Source organism: Protopterus annectens, chromosome 4.part1 (assembly GCF_019279795.1).
Source record: "Protopterus annectens isolate FY-2018-M chromosome 4.part1, PAN1.0, whole genome shotgun sequence".
Taxonomy (NCBI): Eukaryota; Metazoa; Chordata; order Ceratodontiformes; family Protopteridae; genus Protopterus; species Protopterus annectens.
The window spans coordinates 177,076,503-177,100,941 of record NC_056734.1 but is presented as its reverse complement, the minus strand read 5'-3'; the positions used below and the strand labels follow the sequence as shown (position 1 = coordinate 177,100,941).

General features: G+C 39.3%; 1 protein-coding gene across 1 annotated transcript in view; it reads left to right on the top strand.

The window, feature by feature from the left end:
- The window catches only part of LOC122801191 (multiple epidermal growth factor-like domains protein 6), a gene marked incomplete at its 5' end in the record, with an annotated part of 1,094,182 nt that overhangs the window by 322,536 nt on the left and 747,207 nt on the right, over nucleotides 1-24,439 (top strand). The window contains one exon of the mRNA XM_044070750.1: nucleotides 8,759-8,896. Within this exon, the coding sequence (XP_043926685.1) occupies nucleotides 8,759-8,896 (138 nt within the window). The remainder of the gene's footprint in view (nucleotides 1-8,758; nucleotides 8,897-24,439) is intronic.

The following is a 24,439-nucleotide window of genomic DNA, read 5'->3' as shown; positions in this document are numbered from 1 at the left end:
CTGGAGCAATATGAGATAAGTATTATCACATCCACCACCACCATGTATTCTTGTTTTATAATGCTGTGTTCATGAAACAAAATACAGAAGGACATTAATAATCAGCGTTAGTTATTTTTATTTTTTTTAATGCTGATCTGTTATAATGCTTAAAACTGTAGCTGCATTTCAAGTGAAGTCATTATGCAATGAGATTTCTTTAAATTCTGTTCCAGGTTAAAGTTAATTTTAATAATAATAATCATAACAATATATTTTGCATGCTCTGCGGTGTTACTTTTCATTCTTTTTCATGATTATTTATATAACTCACTAGTTTTTCTGCCTGTAAGTCACATCTTTTTAGCAAGTAAAAAACAGTATCATGAAAATGTTAATGTTTACAATTAAAAAGTAATTAAAAATGTTATTCAACAGCCTTTGTACCAAAAGGAGGCTGGTGATAATTTTTAACAGCTTAAATTATTTATGTATGAGATTTTATCTGCTCATTACAGTATGCCACATTTATAACAATATTTATAGCAATTATTCTTCAAGTTCTTATTACTACATTACAGGGCTGGTATTTGCCTAGTAAAAGTCAACTTTTTACAGTAAATTTCATTATTTGCATTTATAATCATAATAGCTGCTGAGGATTTAGGGATTATTTACTTACTTTTATTTAATTTTAAGGGCCCACCATGAGCTGGTAACTTTTTAGGAGTAGGTACTGTACACAGTCTGTTTAAATGATATACTGGGAAGGTCATACAGCATGCATGGACTTGTGGAACACATTTCATTAACAGCTCATGTCTTCACCTCCCTTTGCTGTACTGACATAATATCATTCTGTTACCCAAAAGTTTGTCTGTTTAAGACAGTACTGTTAGCTGCAAATATCATGAGCCGAAGCATGTCAGAGTCAGCATTCAAGCTGTAAAAGTGCCAAAATTCTCACTATAATAAATGTTAAAAGAGCTGTGGGGAAAGGTTGAGAGAAGTTCAGACTACCGTCTACTGCCATCTAGTGATTATAATTTGTACAACATAAGCAAGGCAGTGCAAGTTACATAAAGCTACATGGATAATGACACTGATAAACAAAACAATGCAGAACATTATAGTGTTGAAGTACCTATGCTATAATGCACGAGGAAATGTATTGCATAGCTGTTTTAGTTCCTGTGCATATAGTGTGATATTTTATCGAGTTATTTATTTGCTTATGTATGTTAACTGGAAAATTCTGTGTAAGAAGGCCAAGGGAAGTAAGATCCAGAATGTAAAAGACTGTTCATGTAAATGTAAATGGGGTATACAAATGCAGATGTGAATAGTACAGGCTTCTAATAGCTCACCTAGCAATGTATTGTGGCATATCATTTTTATACATGCCAATACATGGTTTAACATTTACCGATAGCAGTAATTTCTGCTTGCACACTTTGTAATGCAATATCAGTCTTACACCTGTAAGTATGAACACACACACTTTTATAGTTAAAAAAAAAAAAAAGTAATTACAGCACCAGTACCTTGATGTCAAAGTGCAGCTTTTCACCCAGCCTGCATTCATGTCATTTATATAGTTAGTTTATATAAAAGTAACAGCAAGCAGATTATGTAATTCTTTATTTTTCTCTCATGCTGTTTTTCAAAAAGTGGCACTCTGATCATATATTCCACCACTGAAATACTCCTCTTTCCCTGGCCAAAGTGTTCAGCTTGCCATACTAGACTGTGGCTAACCCATGAAATGAGGATTTGTCTACCAAAGTTGGCGATGTGAAGATGCTGGCATTGGCTACACTATCATCCTCAGTGGATCTCTGGGGATTTTTTCCATTAGACCTAATAACTGTTGCTTAGTAATCTGTCATACATATATCATATACCATACCATACCAAATCATATAAATCTGCTGTTGTAAGTAAGTCCTGTTTCATTGCGCATCTTATATTTAAAGGTATTGCGTCCGGATCCAGGGATATAATTGTTCCACTGAACCTGGCGATCATTAGGCCAATCATTGAGTACAGTGCATCTTTTGGTATGTACCTGTACAAACTCTTGTCACAACTGGAGTAATCACAGTGCTTTCTTACTAAAAACATCAAGGTCCTAAATCTTAAAAACTGTGCAAACCATCTCAAAGTCTTCTCCCTCTTCCCAGTATTATATAGGCTGCCTTGCATGCAGACCTTATTCTGCCACACTTATTACAGATTCTCAACACCATTAGTATCATAAACACCAACTCAAGCTTGTTTGCAAAATAAATAGGACATGTTGAAGGCATAGATTTGTATCACAGAGATTACAGCTTCAGTAGAACTGTCTTTCACTCCACTCCACTCCACATAAAGCAAAGTACTTCATTTACTGTAGACAAATGATGTGGATGAGTGGATGGATAAATGCAAATTCATCCCTGGTTTAGGACCACGATTCCTCGTGGAAAGGGGAAATCTGTAAATACCCAAGCATATTGCGCAGCACAATGGTGCAGTGGTTAACAATGTCGCCTCACAGCAAGAGGTTCTCTGGTTTGATTCTCGGCTGGGATGCCTTCTGTGCGGAGTCTACATGTCCTCCCTGCATTCATGTGGGTTTCCTCTGGATACTTTGGTTTCCTCCCACATTCAAAAGACATGCTATTGGAGCATCTCTCTCCAGCCCTCCACTGAAAATAGGTTCTTTCCTAGTCAGACTTTCCCGGTCAGCAAATGTTAAATAAACAAATATTCTTATTAAGGTCATCTCTGAGTTATTTGATACACAAAATATAAGGGCTAAAAAACTATCAAGAGAATGCAAGGCTGGGCTATTTAAGATCATCTCATATCAACAATCTAGTAAGTACCTATGAACTAGGCATGCCAACAAAGCGTGAACTGCAGTACCATGCCATAATCAAATGCATGTTTCCGCCCATGCAGCTGTTCCAGCTGTCAGGAAGCATTACTTGTCAGCACTTTGATCCTGTAGTATTGATACAATCCACCTGACCATCACCAAACGTCACCAGGACTATGGATCAGGCAGCCTCCTTTTTTCCTGGGATGAATGAGGTGCCATCAGCCACTCACTCTTATGTCAAATGGGATGCTTTTGGGGCTTTGTCAGTAATCGTACCAGGAAAATTATATAATTCTGAATTCTCGAATCTCTAATGTTAACAGTGTTGTAAAAACATTGTAGCCACAAAGGTTATAAATCAGATTTATAGAGAATGTCATTAGATTTAAGTTGATTAATAACACTCTGTCTTGATATGCTTAGTATATTTGATTTATACAATGGTAGAATAGCTATTTAATGTATTGTAAATAGGCCTGTTAGCATGTTAAGAAACAATCTTCCTATATTTCATGTTTCTGACTTGCACTGACAGAAGTGGGTTTTGATTTCTGATTATATACTGTCCATTTCTTTTTCATTATGCTGGTAAAAGTTTTCTCCACTCACCTGCTCTTTTAGATTCTATATATTTTGAGATTCTGTTTTAGCTTGACAGAAAGTTTAGTATTCTGCTCAGGCTGTGTACTTTTCATGCTTCCTAACTTCATTTCCTTAGAATACATGCTTTCATTGTGGGATCCCTTCTCTTCATTTCTGATAGTCACCTTTGCTCAGTTTTGTGCAATGCTTTCAAGCTGCAATATTTTATTGTGTAAGTAATTTCCTTCTGCTGGATGGAGACCTGGACAGAAGAGACTTCCTTCATGCTGTTCTGTCATAGGTATATGCAAACCTAGCTCTTTAAATTATATACATTCTTTTGTTTGTAGCCTTAGCAAAATATGTGTACCTTTAGGGTTTTCTAACACTATGCCCTTAATTATGTTGGACTTGTGCACTGTAATGAGTATGTTGATTGCTAGCCCACTTTTCCATGTTCAACAGAGGTAAATTTGTAGACTTGTTTACTTAATTTTTGCCCTCCCCACACTGAAGATTTACCAGGACTACATTCCTTCTATTGCATCTAGAAAATTAAAGTGAGGAAATGTGTATTTGCTATTATGTCATTTACTACAGCACTGTGATGAGATACAGTTTGTATTTCAAGCTAAATAATGGAATACTGTTTCTTATCTCCATGAATGCATACTACTTCAACTGCTTTATTAATAAAGGTTTTCCTTTTACATACCACCCCTTTATTGGTGTGACCATATGGCCTGATTCAAGCAGTCCTTGCAGTAATCTGCCATTAATTAAGACATTGCTCTTAACTAATTTCGCAGTGCCAAAATAACAGAATGCAGACTCAGTTATTGCAGCAGATTATTTGTCAACCCCATTTACAATATTTGTAGTTTACTTTTCAGAGGTCAGGGTTTCACAGGTATAACAGTATTACTTGTACTAGCACAAAATCTAGCTATGTAATGATTTTCACTGCATGTGAGTATGTCCACAACTGATACCTTTTGTTTGTTACTAGCACTGGTCATATGTTTTTTTGCAGGTCTAGACTGTTCAGTTATTGACATAGTTTTATGGAATACCAGTATTTCTGCCAGTATTTCTACTAATGCAACAATAAAACAAACACCTCGGGGTCAGTTTGGCACACATTTTCTTAAAGGAGTATGTAACGATCTCTTAAACATTTTATTTTAGTGCGTTGACCTTTAATGTCTAACCATTAATTATCTGTTTTAAGAAGATAGTGGTGAATTCTCCATTTTATCAGTAAACATCCTATTATGAAACTTTTGACCTTTTTCTCTCTGAGGTAACATCAGCTCTGGCAACTAATGTGCTTTTCATAGTCCTGATATCCAGTCCCTTCCATAACCTTGAACACCACAGAACTGTCTGTCTCATACTGTGGGGAAACTTTGTACCGATAGTTCTACAGGTTGCCTTTTTACGCAGTAAAAGATGGAGCCTTAGGACTTTGACATGAAAAAGTGTGCCAAATTTCATATGAATTCTCTAGCAGTGCGGTATATTGAAGACAGTAGAAACAAATTGTTAACATTTTCCAGTGCTGTACAGGAAATGTTGGATACCTCTGTTTCTCACTATCTCTCTTGCATTCCGTCATCCTCCCTCTCTTTTTCCCTACAAATGGATGCACTATATCCTCAGTTAAAGTGTACAGTTTCATTTTTAATATACATTGTGGCACTTTGTAACTAAAGGCTGTACTGTATTTTCCACCCCGTCTGACAAAATTACGAGGGCAGTTTCTTAATCAAAAGTTTCATAAACTTTTTATTAAGTGTCTGTCCACATAACTTAACTGAATCCTTCACTGACATCACTCAAGGACTAGCATGTACTGTGACACCACTATTAAAGTCTATGGACCCATATGTACTGCCTCCATTGACACCACTAAAGAAAAAGTTTAATAAACTCTTCAGTAATGTCACAGAGGGATAAGTATGACTTTACAAAGGATTTTATTTTAAACATTGTATGAGCATGGTACTGGAGACACCATATGTCATGGTATGTAAAGTAAGTGTACAATTGTGATTGTACACTTGAAATTAATGTTAAAGGTTGTGTTACTGCAAATGGGTAGCAAGTAGATAAAAGCATTATGTGATAGATGAATCAGTTCTTAATGTCACTGATGACTCAAGCAAGTTGACCTCTGGTATAACAGGAGAAAGAACAAAAAGCAGTTGTAAAACTTAGCAGTGTGCTAGTAAACTGACATTTTTATTTTTGTATGTTTTGGACTGAGCTCACTTGAGCATACCTAAAGGCTTCTGGAGCACATAGTTACACTGAAGATGTTTTAAACTTTTATCATGTTTAAAAAGAGAAGAACAGAAAGTAAGAAGCTTAGATTTGAAATCAGAAGGCGGGAATGCATTATAACTCTGTAACCCATGCTGAAAAGTATATGACACCAGGCACTGTACAGTCAGAAATATGCCATGCACTGATGAGGTTACTAATGTCTCAGAACAACAAACAGCAGCACATTGTATTTGGCATGTGGTTGCATACACTGAGAATGGCAAAAACTGAAAAATGGGCCAAAAACAGAGAAGCAGCACATAAACTGTAAAAAGCAAACAAATACGAATGAGAGCTGTTGAGCCCTAATCCAAGTTTTAGTATTGCTTAGGGCTTCATTGAAAGGTTAACATGTGGAAAGTGTACAGTCTAATGTAATGTTGTTATTCTATGTGTGCTTGGGTACATCAGAAGTATAGCTGGCTCAAAAAGCACCTTGTACTGTCACCATGAACTAGTGTGGGTGCCAGTTGGCTGACTTCCACAGACGGTACTCAGTCCATCCCTTCTATTGGCACACCATCAGATGACTGCCAGATACATGACAACCCCCCCACCCTTGCCCAAACTAATAAGGTCCCATTTATGCAACCTGGCCCTGCACCTCTTTCTGTCTCATTTTAGTTAAAAAAATCTTTATTTCTTTTAAACTGTAGCAAACTGCTTGCTACATACAGTTTATACTCCACACAGACTGCTACAGCTCTCAGGTTTCAGTTGAAAAAATAAATAAATTATACTTGCACAGTGTGCTATAGCTCTCAGGATTCAGTTAAAAAAATTAAAAAAGATTTTACTTTTTTACTTTTAAACTGTAGGAAACTGCCTGCTACAGTTTAGACCACACAAGGAGAGCTACAGTGCTCAGGTATGACAATATTGACTTTAAAAGCCAGTATGCATTAAAGAGCAATCGGGATTGGCCAATTGCAACCCCCATCACACCGACCCTGAGGCAGTTTCCCTCTTCTCTCACAAATGCTATGCTACTGTGGTGCATGTTCATTTCTGGAAACAGAACTGGTCAAGATTTGTAAATCAAAGAATGAGAAACTTTCAGAGAAGTGTGATATGAACTTGACAGAGACCCTTTATGGTTCTCTGTTTCAGAGAACGGCTAGCTCTCTCTGATATTCCTTAACTGAGGTCCAGAAAAAGCTCCACATTTGGAGACTGAAATTATGATAGCTATGATTTATCTGTCTTGATGTTCAAATGTTATCTACTTGGAGGAAAATCTAATAGTCACTTAAAGGTAAATGACCTAAAAGTTTCAAAAATCAGGGTTAGCACTTTCCTTTGGTTCTACAGAAATTGGTGTTTCAGGGAACCACCCAGCCTGCTCCTTCTTCTCAGCTTGGCATACTCATCTGTTAAAGCTCATTTGTCAGCCATTTCTATTTGTCTGCCTCTGAATCCACCTCTAGATTCTAGATTTGAAGTCAGACAATTTCTGAAAGGTGTTCGTCATATTCATATTCAGCCTCCAAGAAAGCCTGTTCCTGCTACTCTTTGGGATCTTAATTTTTTTCCTTGCGAAATTGACTCAATTCTCTTTCGGACCTGCATTTTCTTCTTCTCTATAACATTGTACTTGGAAAACTGGATTGTTAGTGGTTCTCACTTCTGCCAAGAGGGTCTCTAAACTTCAAGGACTCATGATAGCCCCACACTTTTTTGGATTTTCACAAAGGCTGGGTGTTTGTTCGTACCAATCCTTCCTTTATGCATAATGTAGTCAATGATTTGTCCTTGAACCAGTCCATTCATCTTCCTTCTTTTTTATCTCCTCCACAGAATCTTAATGAAAGGGTTCTTCACATCCTGGATTTATATAGGCAGCTCAGATATTACCTAGGCAAGACGGAACATATCATAAAATCTGGACAGCTTTTTGTTTCCTTTCATATCAGGAAATTGTTTGGTGTTGTCTAAGCAAATTGTCTTCTCCTGAATTTCTAAGGCCATTTCCTTTTGTTCTTTTCATGGCAAGAAGCTTTCTTCTCCGCTTTGTGCTCATTTTACCAGGGCCTGTTCTGCTGACTTTTTTCAATGGTCTGCATACTAGATTCATTTTGGATGCTACTAGTTGGTCTTCTGTTCACACGTTTACCAAACATTCCAAGGTGGATGTTATTTATAGAGCTGGGGCAGTTTTGCCAGGGCCATCTTTCATGGTTTTTGGAGGGCTGTTCTGGGGCTTCCTTCTCCTTTAGTTTCCAGTTGCTTTTGTACTCTCCCAAGAGTGAAAAATACTGCAACAGTGCTATGGAAGGGCATAGTACAATTGTGTAAGCTCTTACCATAACAGTAGATGCCCTATTCTCACTGTTGCAGTATTCTGTCCCTTCATTCTACCCACTGTTAGATTATGGTTCCTTCCTTCTGGCCGAGGAGTCTTCCCTACATCCTTTTATTCTTCATCTTCCTTTCCTGGATCTACATGTTGTTGCTTTCTTCTGAGGTTGCTCTGGTTCTTCTTGCACACCTCATTTCTGAGGATTAGGCCCTTGTATGTTACGTATGTACTTTATGCCTTGCACTTAGGACATATGTCCGACATAAAACACCTGGAAGGTGTAAAGGCTTTGGTCTAATGCTCAGACATTTGGCTCTCTTTGGCAGGCTATCCTAAGAGTAAAGAATACTGCAACAGCGAGAAGTTGGACACCAACTGTTTTGGTAATATCATACACAACTGTACTTTATGCAGGATGCATGCGATCTCTAAGTATATCAGTGTCATAGCATGTGCCTGTCAGATTTATTATCAAATATTATCATATACAGTAAGTAACAGCATAATAAATAGCACATTACAGTAATTCATCTGTGACAACAAGAAAGGGAGAAACCGAAAAGTGCTTTTCATAGTAGTAGTTTTTTGACTTGTGCGTGGTCAGAATTAATGTTTGCTTCTGTGTAAGCTTAAACAGCTAATCTGTTGCTATTAATACCAAACCAACTTCATTTTATTTCCCTATTCTCATTTTTTTGCAGGAATTGTAATGGAAATTGTGAATAGTTGTGAAGCAAATAATGGTGGCTGTTCTCACCACTGTACCCACAGAACCAGTGGTCCACTCTGTTCATGTAACCGGGGTTATCATCTTGATACAGATGAAAGAACATGTAAAGGTAGGATACTCAAAGATAGCAGACTGTTTTACTTGCAATAGGTTATATTTTGCTTCAGAATATTTTCAGTTATTAAACATATTTGTTGATCTGCAAGATGCAGACAAAATGTGAAAAATTACGGACTGAAAGAAAAGTTTGCACTTTGTAGCCCATGCTTATCTTTTTGGTGAAGATATTATTATTCCTACAGTATCCTTCATGTGCTGTAAAAACCTGGTATAATATGAAAATGATTCAACCAGTAAATATAACAAAGTGTATGCCTTTGTTTAACTGTTATTATATTAAACGAAATTGTGAATGGCCATTTGGAACTCCTACAAAGAAACAAGATAATACTTAATATGCTCACTGTGCTTGATGCAACATAATTTATAGTTAAATGACATACTTCTAGTACTTTTATAGGTTCATACATAATTTATAGTTAAATGACATACTTCTAGTACTTTTATAGGTTCATAGGGAGGCATTCATATCAACAAAATAAAATACAAAAACAATACATTTTTTGTATCAAAGCTGTACAATGTGTTATCGTATATTGTAAGAAGATTATATCTAACTTGATGGATTTGTTATCTATACTTGCATAAGAAAGTGACCAATATACTTTTAGAAAACAAAAAGATACACATTTTCTCTAATTTGGATGACTTCTCAGTAGTGATGTAAAGTCAGAATGCTTTGCATCAGCAGATTTTAAATGCAACTGCCTCTTCTATAAACTGGGTATAATATAAACAACAAAATGTCACACTTGTCACTACAAACGGTGGTGAAATTCTTTTAGAGAAGCTCTGTATTTGGCTTGGTGGAATGGCTTTCCTCCACAGTGCAAGATTAAAGACAAAGCTATCTGAATAATCCAAGTTTCTTTTCTTTCCACATTTATGGCAAGCAAATTTCTGTGAGCAGTAAGTTACATAGATTCCTGCATTCCAGTGGCTTCCCATGCAATGCTTCATATGAGAAAACCTCAGGGATTATTAAAAGACATGAAGAGGCATAATTAGTGCTGGGCAATTGGTGCAGCCATCCTGAGTGGAAGGTGTCAGAGACACAGTCGACAGAACTGATATTCAGGTTTTGAATGCCAGTACTGCATTTAGGTCAGGTCTCATATATTTTAGATCTCTTTGTGTGGTACATGCAGCACAGGTATTAAGAAATGAATGCCAATACTAGCTGCGTTCACGTCAGGGCTGAAGCATTCACTGAATGTTGATACTATCTGCATTCACGTCAGGGCTGAAGCATTCATTGTTCTGTCCGTGGTACTGAGATGTAGCAAGTACAAAGAAGGATCTTTGTCTTCTTTCCTTCTTTTTTTTATCCTCAACTTAAATTTGAGGGAGGGAGCCCAATTGGGAATTAATGAAGGATTGAAGAAATATCTAACTATGGGTCTGCATGTCTGAGTCTCTGAAAGCTTCAGTTCTACATCAGCAGTAAATAAAAATACATCGGTCTAATGGACAGATCCTTGTAATCCCTCATTTCGATTACATCATTGTATCACAATTCTACATCAAAGTACAACAAGCATTACAACAAGCTCTTAGGCTATGCATGGGCAGCATATTTCAAGGCTCTGTTAGAATATAATTCACGACCATCTGAAGAGAAAGAACGTAACATTATTTTAATGGAGTTGAATTTTAATTCGTACTTCAAATATAAGGGCTAAAACCTTCATTGTAATGCATGGTGAGGCTTCTGAAGTCACATGTCAATAGCCTAGTAAGTACCTATGAAACCTATAAAGAGCTTAACTGGGGCTTCTGATAGATGATATCTGATGCTGATAAAGCAGCCTGCTGTTGTATCAGGGACCGTGGATGAGGTGTTCTTAGCTTTTCAGAGAGCTGAGCAGACTTGTTCTATAGTAATTATAGAGACTGGCTAGGAGTGTGGAGTCGCTGGAAAATTACAATGTGGGTGGTGTAATATTTTCATCAAATTTTTCAATTGGGATATTAGCTATTTCTTTTGGGTTAGAGTGGGCAACATTACCATGGGCTACATATGAAAATTGCTGCATGTTAGTTCTTTACTTTCTGACATGATTAAAGAAAGATTTGTATTTTTTTCTGGCACTATTTTAAGTTTATGTGTGTTTTTGAGCTTCCTAATGATACCTTAAGCCTCTTTGCTAGTTTGCTTAAGTGTGCTCAAACAGTGAGTAGAATGATGTCTGTTATGAGCATTAAACGGTGTATTTTCTTTTGTTGTAGAATTTGTCAATACTTCTACCATAGGGGGTTATTTTTAAATTTCTTATATTTGGTACAGATAGGGACTGTCTTATCAGTGCAACTACTGCAGTGGGAGTAGAAGTCAGAAGTGTAAGCAGTGTGTTTAACAATGGGATTCATCACAGAAGTATTATTGAGAAACTTGTTTTGGTCATAAAGTAATTGAAGAAGGTTTGTTCTGAGAAGACCATATATGCTGCATGTAAGTTCTTTACTACTTTACTTTCATGGACACAACCCAAATGACACATAGCCCACAAACTCAGTGTGCCGCCCAACCACAGCCCTTAAGGCATAACAACTTATCCAACACTCTAGTCATAGGTGACTCTATAGTGAGGCACACTGATGTTCCACTCACTAGGCTAAACAAGGAGAAAGTTACTGACAGCTGCCTATTGGGTGCCAGGATCCGCCACCTAACACACGCACTCAGGTCACTCCACAAAAAGTACAAATATGACTGTCACTGTCCATGTTGGTGTGAATGACCTGAGCCATACCTCCCTGGAATACATGAAAAGAGACCTGGAGGAGCTCTCCGATCTTGTAGCCCAAGCAGGTATGACCCTAGCCCTGAGTAGCATCCTGCCATCACCCAGAATGATACCACATTACAAGGACAAAATGATTGACTTCAGCAATTGGCTAAGCTTCTGGTGTCATTTTATGGGGATCCAGTCTCTGTCTGCTGGGATGACATGATCGACAGACCACAATGCTTTGCTAAAGATAGCCTGCAACTGTCACCCTTGGGATTCTGGATACTGGCTAAGGCTCTTGCCACCCATATAGTTCCTTTTTTAGGCAAGGTTCAAATGACAAATTCACCACCGTAACAGGTACAAGCAAGCAAAATCTGAGGGTAATGCTACTCAATGCTAGAAGGCTAAACCTCAAAATGCACGCACTTGAGGCACTCCTTAAAATGGAGAACATCGACATCTGGGCAGTGACAGAGACCTGGTTCAAGGCTCCAGAGAGCACCCCTGCATTACCAGGCTATATTTCATACCACACCTTTCGCCCACCTAACCTGGACTGAGACACTAAAGATGGAGGCGTGTCCATATTCATTAAGGATATCCACACCTCCAGGCTAGTTGCTCAGCATAATGCATCCGAGATTATCCAAGTGCAACTAACTCTGGGCAAGACCACAATCCAAATTGTAGCTTGCTAAGATCCCCCACCTTGCCCCAGGATTCCCACTCCTCATTTCTTGATACACTGGAAAATATTAGAGTACAACCTAACAGCCTAATAATGGGGGATTTCAACTACCCTACCATTAACTGGGAAAACTACTCGTGTACCAACTCTTTTGCTCAATGTTTTGTGGAATTCATAAATTCCAACGCATTGGATAAACTTATCCAGACCCCTCCAGGGGCAGCAATATCCTAGACCTGGTCATTACCAACATGGGCGACCGGTGTTCCACACCAGAGGTCAATTCCTCATTGGTCAGATCCGACCACAAGCTAATCACCCTAGACATCCACATCCCACCCCACCCCCCATTAGGGAAACCACCGTAAAAAAATTCTCCAAAGCCAACTTCACACTTCTTAAGACAGAAGTGGCAAACTTCATGACACCCTGCAGACAGACAATAGAGGTACAACTGCTGAATCGTGCAGAAATGCACTTTATAAGCACTTACATGAGTGCATGGATCATGCTATTCCTAACAGAACCAAGATGCTATCCTCCAGAAAAAGGAAGCCAATCTGGTGGTCCCCTGCCATAAACAAACTATACAACAGAAGAAAGAAACTGCTGCAAAAAAGAGTAAAATCCCATGATTGGAGGAACTCCCTGGTTAGCCTCAATAAGAAGCTGAGATCCCTCATAAAATCCTCCAAAGCTAGTTACGAAAACAAAATTGGCACTGTTTCTAAAGACAACCACAAAGCATTCTATAGATCTGTCAAGAATCTCAATGGCAACACTCAGATTTGCACTGAGTTACAGCACAATGGCATTAAATATACAGAACCAATTGATATTGCCAACATTCCGGCAGCTAGGTCAGTGCTAACTTTACACCCCTCTCACCCCCTAAAGAGCCCATCTCTATACCAGAAGAATGCAAAATTCCTGTAATTAAAGCTGCACAGGTAAAAAAACACACTCTCCAAAGCCAAGAACACAGCATCCATGGGACCTGACAACATCCCAGGCTGCGTTCTACATGAACTACTGAATGAACTGGAACCCCACCTAAGTACCATGTTCAATCATAGCCTCACCTCAGGCTTTGTGCCCACTGAATGGTGCACAGTGACGGTTATCCCACTCCACAAAGGGGGATCCACCACAGACCCCAGGAACTACCTCCCCATTAACCTGATGAGCCTGGTCTGCAAGGCCACGGAATGTATCATCATGGAACTTATAAACAAAGACATTGGTAAGCTCCAAACTCTGGACCCCACCCAGTTCAGGTTTGTAAAATGCAGATCATGTCTTCTAAACCTGATAGACGACTTTAAAGCAGTCACCAAAGCTGTAGAAAAGGGTAAGGTGGTTCACACAGCCTATCTAGATCTCGCCAAGGATTTCAACACCATCCCTCACTCTGGAATTATAGATAAACTCACTAAACTAGGCATAAATCCCTATGTCAAAAGATGGGTTGCCAACTGACTCACTGACAAAACCCACACTGTGAAAGTAGCAGACTCCAAATCCGACTTCAGACCAGTGACAAGTGAAGTACCACAAGGTTCAGTCCTTTGTCCTCTCCTGTTTGGTATCTACTTCTCTGAAATACAGGCTAACACAGAAGGTCTTTGGCTAATGAAGTTCACAGATGACTGCAAACTAGGAGCCATAATCGAAACTCCTAACAATGTGGACATCCCACAAAAGTTCGCAGATGACTGCAAACTAAGAGCCATAATCGAAATTCCTAACAATGTGGACATCCTACAAAAGGGCCTCACTGAGACAGATGACTGGTGTCAAAGCCATGGCCTCAAGCTCAGTGCCAAAAAGTGCATTGTCATCCCTTTTGGTAAAAACTCTGTACCCATGAACTACCACATAGGTGGTAGTCTACTTAACACCGAAAGTGTGATGAGACTTTGGGACACAGGTGGAGAGTAGTTTCTCCTTTGATAATCACATCGTCACAGTAGTCAGGAAATCCTTCTACGTGGCACACCTCATCACAAAAAATTTCTCATCCAGGAAAAAAGAGGTAATTGTTCCCCTCTTCTCATCACTCATTAGACCCATTATAGAGTACAATGCCCCTTTTGGTATTTACCTCACAAGACATCTACATCAACTGAAAGGCTGCAGAAATACCTCACAAAGAGGATTTCCGGCCTCAAACTGATCCCCTACGCAGATCGTCTCAAAAAACTCAAGCTTTACTCCATTGCATATTGCTTACTCAGAGGCGATATCTGCCTAATATACAAAGCTATGTCAAACCTCGAACTGCTGGACATGCTCCTCTTAAAGAAATCCCAATCCCTCCAAGCTACGCACTCTAGGGACCTAAACCTTGTCACCACAATAAACAGAACATTCTGGAGGGATAGATTCCTGTCCCAGAGACTTCCCATACTCTGGAACAAACTACCCATCTATATCAAACAAAGCTTCTCATTAACACTCTTCAAAAAAATATTGATGATTGGATGGGAAATAGGAAATTCACCCCGGGAATCACTTCTGTGGCTTTGCTTGACAGTACTCTCTATTTTGGGACAACTCTGGTAGCGCAAGTTTAAAGATTCAACATTGCATATATGCATACACCTTTAAATTCTTGATATATAAGGAGATACCAGGATGTGCTTTCTACACCTTTATTTTGCACTGAGGAAGGCTGAATATATAGCCGAAACCGGTTTGCAGATTTATTGCTGATTTATATATGCCACAATAAAATTGTTTTAAGCACTTTTATTCCGTTGTGCTGGATCGTTTTTGTGATACTTCTACAGCATTTTTGATCCATGCACTTGAGTCCACCTTGCGTGCCTTTTAGTTCTTTCCATTTTGCTTGATATGGGCACAGGAAAATAATTTCCTTGGGTGGCAAAAGTCAGGGTACCTTTTTGGCTAGGCTTATATAGGCCCCAGGGCCAGTAGCCTAGTACCTACCTATGAATTTATGCTGAAGTATTTACAGAGGAAATACCTCTAGTTTTAATGGAAAGGGTCACTGATATGTGAATTGAGATGTGCAAGAAAAGACAATGGGGTATTACTGAAGTACTGAAGCAGGTACACCCCCATGTACATGTCCCAGTACCCCTCAAATATTTAGCAGTCACCCGAATATGGTACTGCAAGGTGCTCTGCCATGAAGACGTGCAGCACTGTGTAATGCTTTCCCCTTGGCCATGCTGAATGGTAATGTGGCAGTCCAGGGGAGTGGGATATGGTAATTAGCCATGTGCTTTCTTCCCCAAGAACCTTTAAGAAATTGCTCCACAATGTAGATCAGCATGGCCATCCCCACCACAACACGGTATTTAACATGGTTAAAAGGTCATGCTCAGCTACCTAAAATGACCTTAATATAGGGATCAGTGGCAGGTGAAGGCACTAGAGACCAGGGATAATGCTTCTGTGAAATGCCTTCATGACACTGGCATCAGTATGGGGACTACAGGGTTTGGGTAAACACAAAAAATATGGGATACATGTGACTCAAGTGCCTTTAGAACACCATCATTGGTTCAGGGATCTGTGTGGGGAGGCCACAAACCACCAAAGACACTTTGAACTTAAGTGCTTTCATGAGACGGCTATCACTACAGGGGTCAGTGTTGGGGGGAATCAGTAAACACCAGGAATTCTTTAAATGTGCTCTAATGGCCATAAACTATTATGGTGCTTGGGGGTAGTGTTGGGACACACTAGCCTCCAGACATTTTATAAATGTGCCTTAAAGGCTCTTAAACTATTATGGTGATTGGAGTGAGGAGGGAACCATGGGAGCGAAAATGAGTCAGGGGGACAGGTTCAGGGATTGTGGTATGTATGTATGTGAATTTGTACTTGTATATGTAAGAGAATGATTGTAAGGGGGGAATGCCGATACCTACACAAGTAGCAGTTTACTATGGCAGTGTGCAGATCTGCAGTTATATGCCCATCACAGATGTAACTGTGATTCAGAAACATGCTAATTATCTGATAATGAGGTCTTACGTCATCATGGCTGACATGTATCTGAATCACAGATTAACTTGTGGGAGCGGGACCTTTAATGCAAGATGTACACCTCATGCTAGGCCCTTTCTTGAATTCCTAGGTATGTCTATAAAGCGCAAGATCAAGGATGCCTGAGTCCCTAGTAGGATGGTTACTGATTCATACAAGGGAGTTAGCATCTTTAAAGTCAAGGAAGCATTGGGAATGCTGACTGGTAGTGATATAGGCCTGCCAGTTTATTGAGGAATAGTTGAAGTCTCCCAATATAACGGTGCTGAGATTAAGGGGGATTTTGGCTAAGGCATTAAAGAAACTATCATGGTCAATAGGGGATATACAGTCTGTGCTATAGTTAACTTTGAAGAGTTAATATGTCTTATTTGAACAGCTAAAAGTTTAAATCTGATGTCCCAAAGAAGGTATCCTGAAATTATATTATCTTTGACAAATACTGATATTAACCTGCATTTACCAGTAAGCCTGAAGACATGATAGTTGCTAAACCCAGATAAACAGACTGTACTTTTCATTGCTTTGAAACCATATCTGCAATTTGTTTAAGTTGCAAGAAGGTCTCAAGTTTGGGATTTCTTTTTTGTTTTGTTCAGACTCCTGTCATTGAGTAGACCCACATTTTAATTTACTTTACTAGTTGTTGAAGGAGACGTTTTCTGTGATAATGTACGAGTCTATGTTGTGCTTAATACAGATGTTGATAATGTACAAGTCTGTGTTGTGCTTTGCACAGGTGTTGATAATATATGTGTCTGTGTTATGCTTTGCTGTCTTTACCCTACAGAATGCTGATGTCTGTGTGGTCACTGAGACATGGTTTAAAGCCGCAGAGAGCACACCAACAGTGCAAGGTTATAATACTTCCACACATTTAGGCCAGCTACTTCATAGTCAGGGACTAAAGGTGGATGCGTCTCTAATTACATGAAAAATACATATACTTCAAGGCTGGCCAAACAGGACAATGCACTTGTGCTGATCCATGTTCACATCACCATAGGTAAAATCCAGTACCACTTCCTTGCAAGCTATAGATTCCCCTCTATTACCCAGAAAACCCGTACCAAGTATTTAAACTTATTAGAAACACTAACCATCCAATACCATATTCATGGGTGACTTTAATTACCACACTATTAACTGGGAAACCTATACAACACCAAATGTACATGTACAGAGATTCCTGGATTTTGTAAACACAAACTCCCTGGACCAGATAGTCAATACACCAACCGGGGGTGCAACCATACTGGATCTGTTCTTCACTAATATGGAAGACTGCTGCACACCCCCTACTATAATGGCTTCCATCGTAAGGTCAGACCACAAAATGGTCTCCTTTGAAGTAAAAATAAAACCTGTACCCCCAGCTAAACCTGGAATATTTAGGAACTATTGTAAGGCTAACCTCCTGCTATTAAGTGAGAACCTGGCAAAATTTCAAGCCTCCATAAACCCTGAGAACACTGCCGCCTATGCAGAACTGTCCACAGAACCCTGTACAAGCATGTTAATAGGTGCAAAGAGGCAGCTGTACCCACCAGGAAGAAAGTACAGAACTAACTAAAAAAACAAGCCACCCTGGTGGAATCACAAAATCAGTCAGCTGTATAACAGGAGGAAGAAAATCATGGAGGTGCAGCACCCAGCAGGATAAAAGCACTCTCATCAAACTAAACAAACAACTCAGAGGACAAATAAAGTCTACCAAAGCCAAATTTGAGGTAGGTTTGTCCTCCCAGGCTAAGGACAATCACAAAGCACTCTTTAGCTATGTCTGCAACCTCAAAAGCAATACACAATTGTGTGCTGAGCTCTTTGTAAATGGAACCACCTATACTGAGGCAGAAGATGTAGCAAACCTCCTGCCTAATAAATTCAGCTCCAATTTTACTCCTCCCCCCCCAACCTTCCCTTAGGAAATATCATCAAGTATAACTACCCCTACTATCACTAGGGGACAGGTCCTTAATGCTCTCCCTAAGACCAATAACACTGCATCAGTGGGCCCAGACAGTATCCCAGGATGCCTTCTAAACAGCATGAAACATGACCTATCAGGGCCTCTGGAATTACTATTTAACTGTAGCCACTAAACAGCATGCATGCCTCATGAATGGAGAACAGCAACGGTCATTCCTCTGCTCAAAGGTGGGCCATTTACAGACCCTGGAAATACAGACCCATAGGTCTCACTAGTCTTATATGTCAAGCCATGGAAAGAATTATGTAAATGTTCAGTAGTGATGTAGTAAACCTCCAGACACTGGACCCAACCTAGTTTGGTTATGTCAAGAGCAGGTCATGCTAACTCAACCTGGTGGACTTCTTTGAGAAGGTCAGCAAAGCAGTGGATAAGGGCAAAATGGTTCGCACTGCCTACCTTGACCTGGCCAAGACATTTGACACAAACCCGTATGTCACCCTGCGGATAGCCAACTGGCTCAGACAGGACTCAGGAAGTTAGAACTGGGGAGTTCACCTCTACAAAGAGGCCAGTTACAAGTGGAGTCCCTCAGGGATCGGTCCTTGACCTGCTCTTTTTTGGCATTTACTTCTCTGAAGTCAAGGCCAATGTCAGTGGTGTCTGGCTGACTAAATTTGCAGTCGTTTGCAAATTAGGAGCTGTCATTAAATCCCACACTGACCCAAATGATCTTCAGGAAGGGCTGACACAGGCAAACAACTGGTGTCAGAGCCATGGACTAAAATTAAATGTCAAGAAATGCATAATAGTATCCTTCAGGAAGTCATATCCTCTGGTAACTATCATATTGACAACACACCCTTCAGAGTTGACCCAGTAGTGAGGGATTTATGGACACACAGGCAGTAATCTAGCCTTTGACCATCACATGTCTACAATAGCAAGGAGATCATTCTATGTTGGGAAACTTATAAACACAGGTATGGCATCCAGGTCCAAGGAAGTCATTGTTCCATTGTATTTGGCATTCATCAGACCTTTCTTTGAGTACAGTGCCTCCTTTGGTATGTAACTAACCAGGCATACCCAACAACTGGAATATCCACAGCATACCTCTCAACCTGGAAACATCAAAAATCTGGATAAGGCCCATGAAAAATAGGTACAAATCTGTACGCTGGTTAACATAAAATTTGCATACATAATTAAGTAACCACACCCACTTCAATGGAATTGTGGGATACCAACTTTCAAACGCAAACTGAAGAACAGACAACCAAAATATGTCACCACAGTTCCCCTGCAGCCATTCCAATGTCCCATTACTTGGCTATTTTGCCCCATTTACCATAAACACTAATCTGTGCATAATGTGTACATATTGCTTTACTTCTACAATGATCATTTTATTTTATTTTTACATTTCATAGCACAATGCACACAAACACTAATAGATATTTACTAAACAAAGCAACACTGTCTTGCAATAAAAATATGCTTGGCATTAAAACTTCTCTGCCCTTGAAACTCACATTCATTGAAACAGCATTGAAACCCACACCACATCCAAAGAAAATGAATCTGGCCAGTGGTGGCTAAAGATTACCTTTCAGAGGTTTTCAAATCATTGGCCCCTGGCTTGCACACAAAACAAGAAACATACATGCATTCTTTAATATGCCTTCCTGACTTTATTAAATTATATTCCTTGTATAATACAGCACACTGGTTAGGCTTAAGTTAGAGCCATTTAAAAATGTATTATTTGAACATTTTTCTAGTAGGCAATGAAATAAAATGCATGAACCAATAATGACAAAACTGCCTAATTCAGAACATTTCCATCATAAAAGTCTACTTCTTTCACACACAAACAATATAATATATATATCTATCTTTATATATATATATATATATATATATATATATATATATATATATATATATATATAGAATGACAGTGCTACACAGCTTATCCTGCTTATTTTTAATTTCAGGTTTTTTTTTTTTGGGGGGGGGGGCAAAAGGCGAAAAACCAAGGACACATTTTAACATTGCTTGTATAATTTTAGAAAGTTGCTAGAATAAAATGTTACTACCATGTATTTCACTGCCAAGTCTTGAACCCAGAAGAACCCCCTGCACTACAGTCAGAGAAACATACCACTATGCCAAATCAGCAGTTCCCAGTAAGACAGCAAGACTGAAACTTAAATGGCCATCATTTCATGTATTCATTTCTCACTTCTCACCATAGCTCTCAACCTCTTAGCACAAAAAACCTGGACAAAGCCAATAATGGGGGAATACATCCCCAAAATAAGAGCAAATTTCAAATACTGATCTTATAAACTTAAAAAACTGCTAGAATAAAAGGTTTTGTGTTACCATTTATTGTCTGAAGAATATGAAGTCTGAAATTTAAATGCCTGTTATTATTTAGTTAATTACAGACACACACCTACAGAAAAACTCAAGACATATATACATAGAAACACACAAAGTTATCTTTCTTGAGTGACTATACCTCTGATGACTCACTGTGAAGAAATGAATGAAAAAAAAAATCAAAAACATGGAATGCAAGGTACTGCACCCCCCGTCCTACTTCCCTTCCACATAGTACTGCTGCTCTGTCTGACAAGGAATGATTCACTTTCTGCTAAAGATTAACATAAGTCAATAATGCCAGACATTAATTACATCCTTCTTGTTGTTTAACAAATGCATGCCGGTTGCTGGTAGACTGCCTGTTGCAGTCAGCATTGTTTCGGTCTTTCTCTTGGTCATGCTCTCTCTCCATTTATCTTTCAGATGCACACACACACACACACACACACACACACACACACACACACACACACACACACACACACACACACACACACACAGACACACACAGACACACACAGACACACACCCTTCTTTGCTCAAAGAAAAGCAATGACCTTAACTTAAGAAACACAAGTAGCTGATCCGATCCTGTAAGCAGCGATTGCAAAAGCAATGTATGACCAAAACAAATAGCTGATCTGATCCAATCGCAAAAGCAAAATTCAATATGACCAAAACAAGTAGCTGATCCGATCCTGTACGCAGTGAGTGCAAAAGTAATATGACCCAAGCAGCAATGACTTTAACTTAAAAAACACAAGTAGCTGATCCGATCCTGAAAGCAGCAACCTTAAGCAAACACAACAGTACACAGAACAGAAGCAGCAACCTTAAAGAATAGCTCACAGCACAGAAGAGAATACACACTGCACAGAAGCAGCGAGCAAACACAAAATAGTTCACAGAACAGAAGTACCTGATCCAGAGTTCACAGAACTTAGTTAGAAGCAGTGATGACCTTAACTTAATATGAGCGAAAAGCCAGCGAGAGAAGCCTTAACTTAAAATACTCCATGTCCATGTTGAAGCAGTTTCCTACAAGCATACCAGAGAAGCCTTAACTTAACAGACTCCATGTCCATGCTGATTAAGCAGTTTCCTACAAGCACGCTCGCAGCCAGCTGGAAATGTGTGCCTTTGAACTCAATGAGCTCAATTCTGACAAGCTGATGGAGCTGATGTCATTGCGCACATGACATCAGCTCCGAAAGCTCAAAAGAAAATTAAAAAAAGAAAAAAATTGGGAATGAAGGGGTGCCACTCGAGAATCGTGGTACCCCATTATTTGGACCCCAAAACTCGGTAAAACCGAGTAATTCAGGGCAGTTGAGAGGTCTGATCCACAGAGGTTCCTCACTAAAAGAATGCAGGGTGTAAGTAAAATATCCTATGTAGACTGCCTCAAAGCCCTATCCCTGTATTCTGTCTCCTGCAGCTTTTGATGGGAGATCTAAGTCTGGCATTCACGGCGTTGTCAAATCCCACTCTGATGGATCTCCTGGGTATCCACAAAGCAAACAACACCAGAATTACCCATTCTATTGACTTAAACCTTCCCTGTGATGTAAATAGGATCTGCTGGAGATACAAGTATTCCAGAGACTACCCTGTCTCTGGAACAGGCTCCCCATCCATTTGAAGCAGAGTTCTTCCCTAACCCAATTCAGGTTTAACTCAGACAGTTGGATGGGGAACAGGAAATTCATCCCTGATTTGGCATCTATGTCTCTAAAGGACACAGGCAACTTGTAAATGGTTCATCTCCCAAGCACCACTTACACTTACCAAGGGTAACATAACTTGGAAGAGCTTTGGGATGCATGGCTAAACTTAAAAAGGCCCTTCTGGTCATTAGTCCAGTAAACACTTATGAACCTAAGTAGGAAAAGTAAAAGAGACAAATATGTAGCGATACTAAAGCAATCAGGAACAAGAGGCTAATTTGCAAAAAATAACACTGGAACAGGCACTAAAACACCACCAACTCCAAAACCAAACAAAATAAGTACCACAGATGAAGGAAAATAGTCGGCTCAATGATGGAATTCCAAAGCTGGTTTAATAGTCAATTCAAACACATAAGCCCAATTCCACACACAGCGTTTTGGTCTAAGTTGCTAAGACTTCATCAGATGCAAACAATAAACGAACCATCTCATTATATAATCCATTAGTTTAATTTAATTATTCAAGTAATCCACCAATGAGAATACAGTCCATTGTCTCAATAAAGCATGTCATTGATCTTTGCATCCAGTGTTCTCTTCAATTCCTGCATGTAAGAATAGATGTGATATCTATAAGGGGCTCAGATGAGTTTATGTTCTTGGAGGCTGAGGATAGAAAATCATAGCTAAATATTGATGGGCTGCTTGTATACTTCCCATATGATTTCATTTATCCTGAGCAGTATTCTTACATGCAGGAAGTGAAGAGAGCACTGGATGCAAAGATCAATGACATGCTTTATTGAGACAATGGACTGTATTCTCATTGGTGGATTACTTGAATAATTAAGCTAATGGATTATATAATGAGATAGTTCATTTATTGTTTGCATCTGATGAAGTCTTAGCAGTGTAGACGAAAACACTGTGTGTGGAATTACATTTATGTGTTGCTTACAGAAACAGATGCTTGCTGACAGAGTCGTGGGCTCAAGCTCAATGCCAAGAAATGCATAGTTATCCCCTTTGGAAAAAACATGTACCTGTGAATTACCACATAGGTGGCAGTATACTAAACACCGAAAGTGTGATGAGAGACTTAGGGACACAGGTGGACAGTGGTCTCACCTTCAATAACCACATCGCCACAACAGTCAGAAAATCCTTCTATGTGGCACACCTCATCACTAAGGGCTTTTCATCCAGAAAAAAGGAGGTCATTGTCCCACTGTACTCATCCCTCATTAGACCCATTAAAGAATACAATGCCCCATTTGGTATGTACCTCTCAAGACATCTGCAACAACTGGAAAGGCCACCGAAATACCTCACTAAAAGAATCACAGGCCTAAAGCAGATGCCCTATGCTGACCATCTAAAAAAACTCCACCTATACTTGGTCGCATATCATCTACTCAGAGATAATCTCTACTTAACATACAAGGCCATGTCAAACCCAGAGCTGTTGGACATGCTACGCTTAAAGAAATCCCAATACCTCAGAGAGACATTCTCCAGGGATCTAAACCTTGTTATCAGAATGAACAAAACATGCTGGAGGGATAGGTTCCTGACCCAGAGACTCCCCAGACTCTGGAATAGACTGCCCCTACATGTCAAGGAGAGTGCCTCTTTTACCCTCTTTAAAAGGAACCTTGATGATTGGATGGGAAATAGGAAATTCTGTAGGAAGAAATAACCAGGGAATTGTTATGGCTAAGCTTGTATAGGCCCTAGGGCTGATAGCCTAGTACCAGCCTATGAATTGACTATTAAACCAGCTGTGTAATTCTATCATTGAGCTGACTATTTTCCTTCATCTGTGGTACTTCTTTTGTTTGGTTTAAGAGGCAAATTTAATTGATATATTCTTTCCCAATAATTCTTCAGTTCCAATTGCATTGGCTTCATTTTTTTGCAATAGTGAGTAAGTCAGTAAAAGTAGCAATGCAAAAACGGCATTATTCAAAAATTAGGTCCAAGTGCTAAATAAAAGTCTTTCGGCTATTCCCGGTTAGGGGTCACCACAGTGGAGCTCTGGTCTGCTAAAGATTGGCAGTGGATATTTCAGTGCCGAGTTGCCAGCCCAACACCC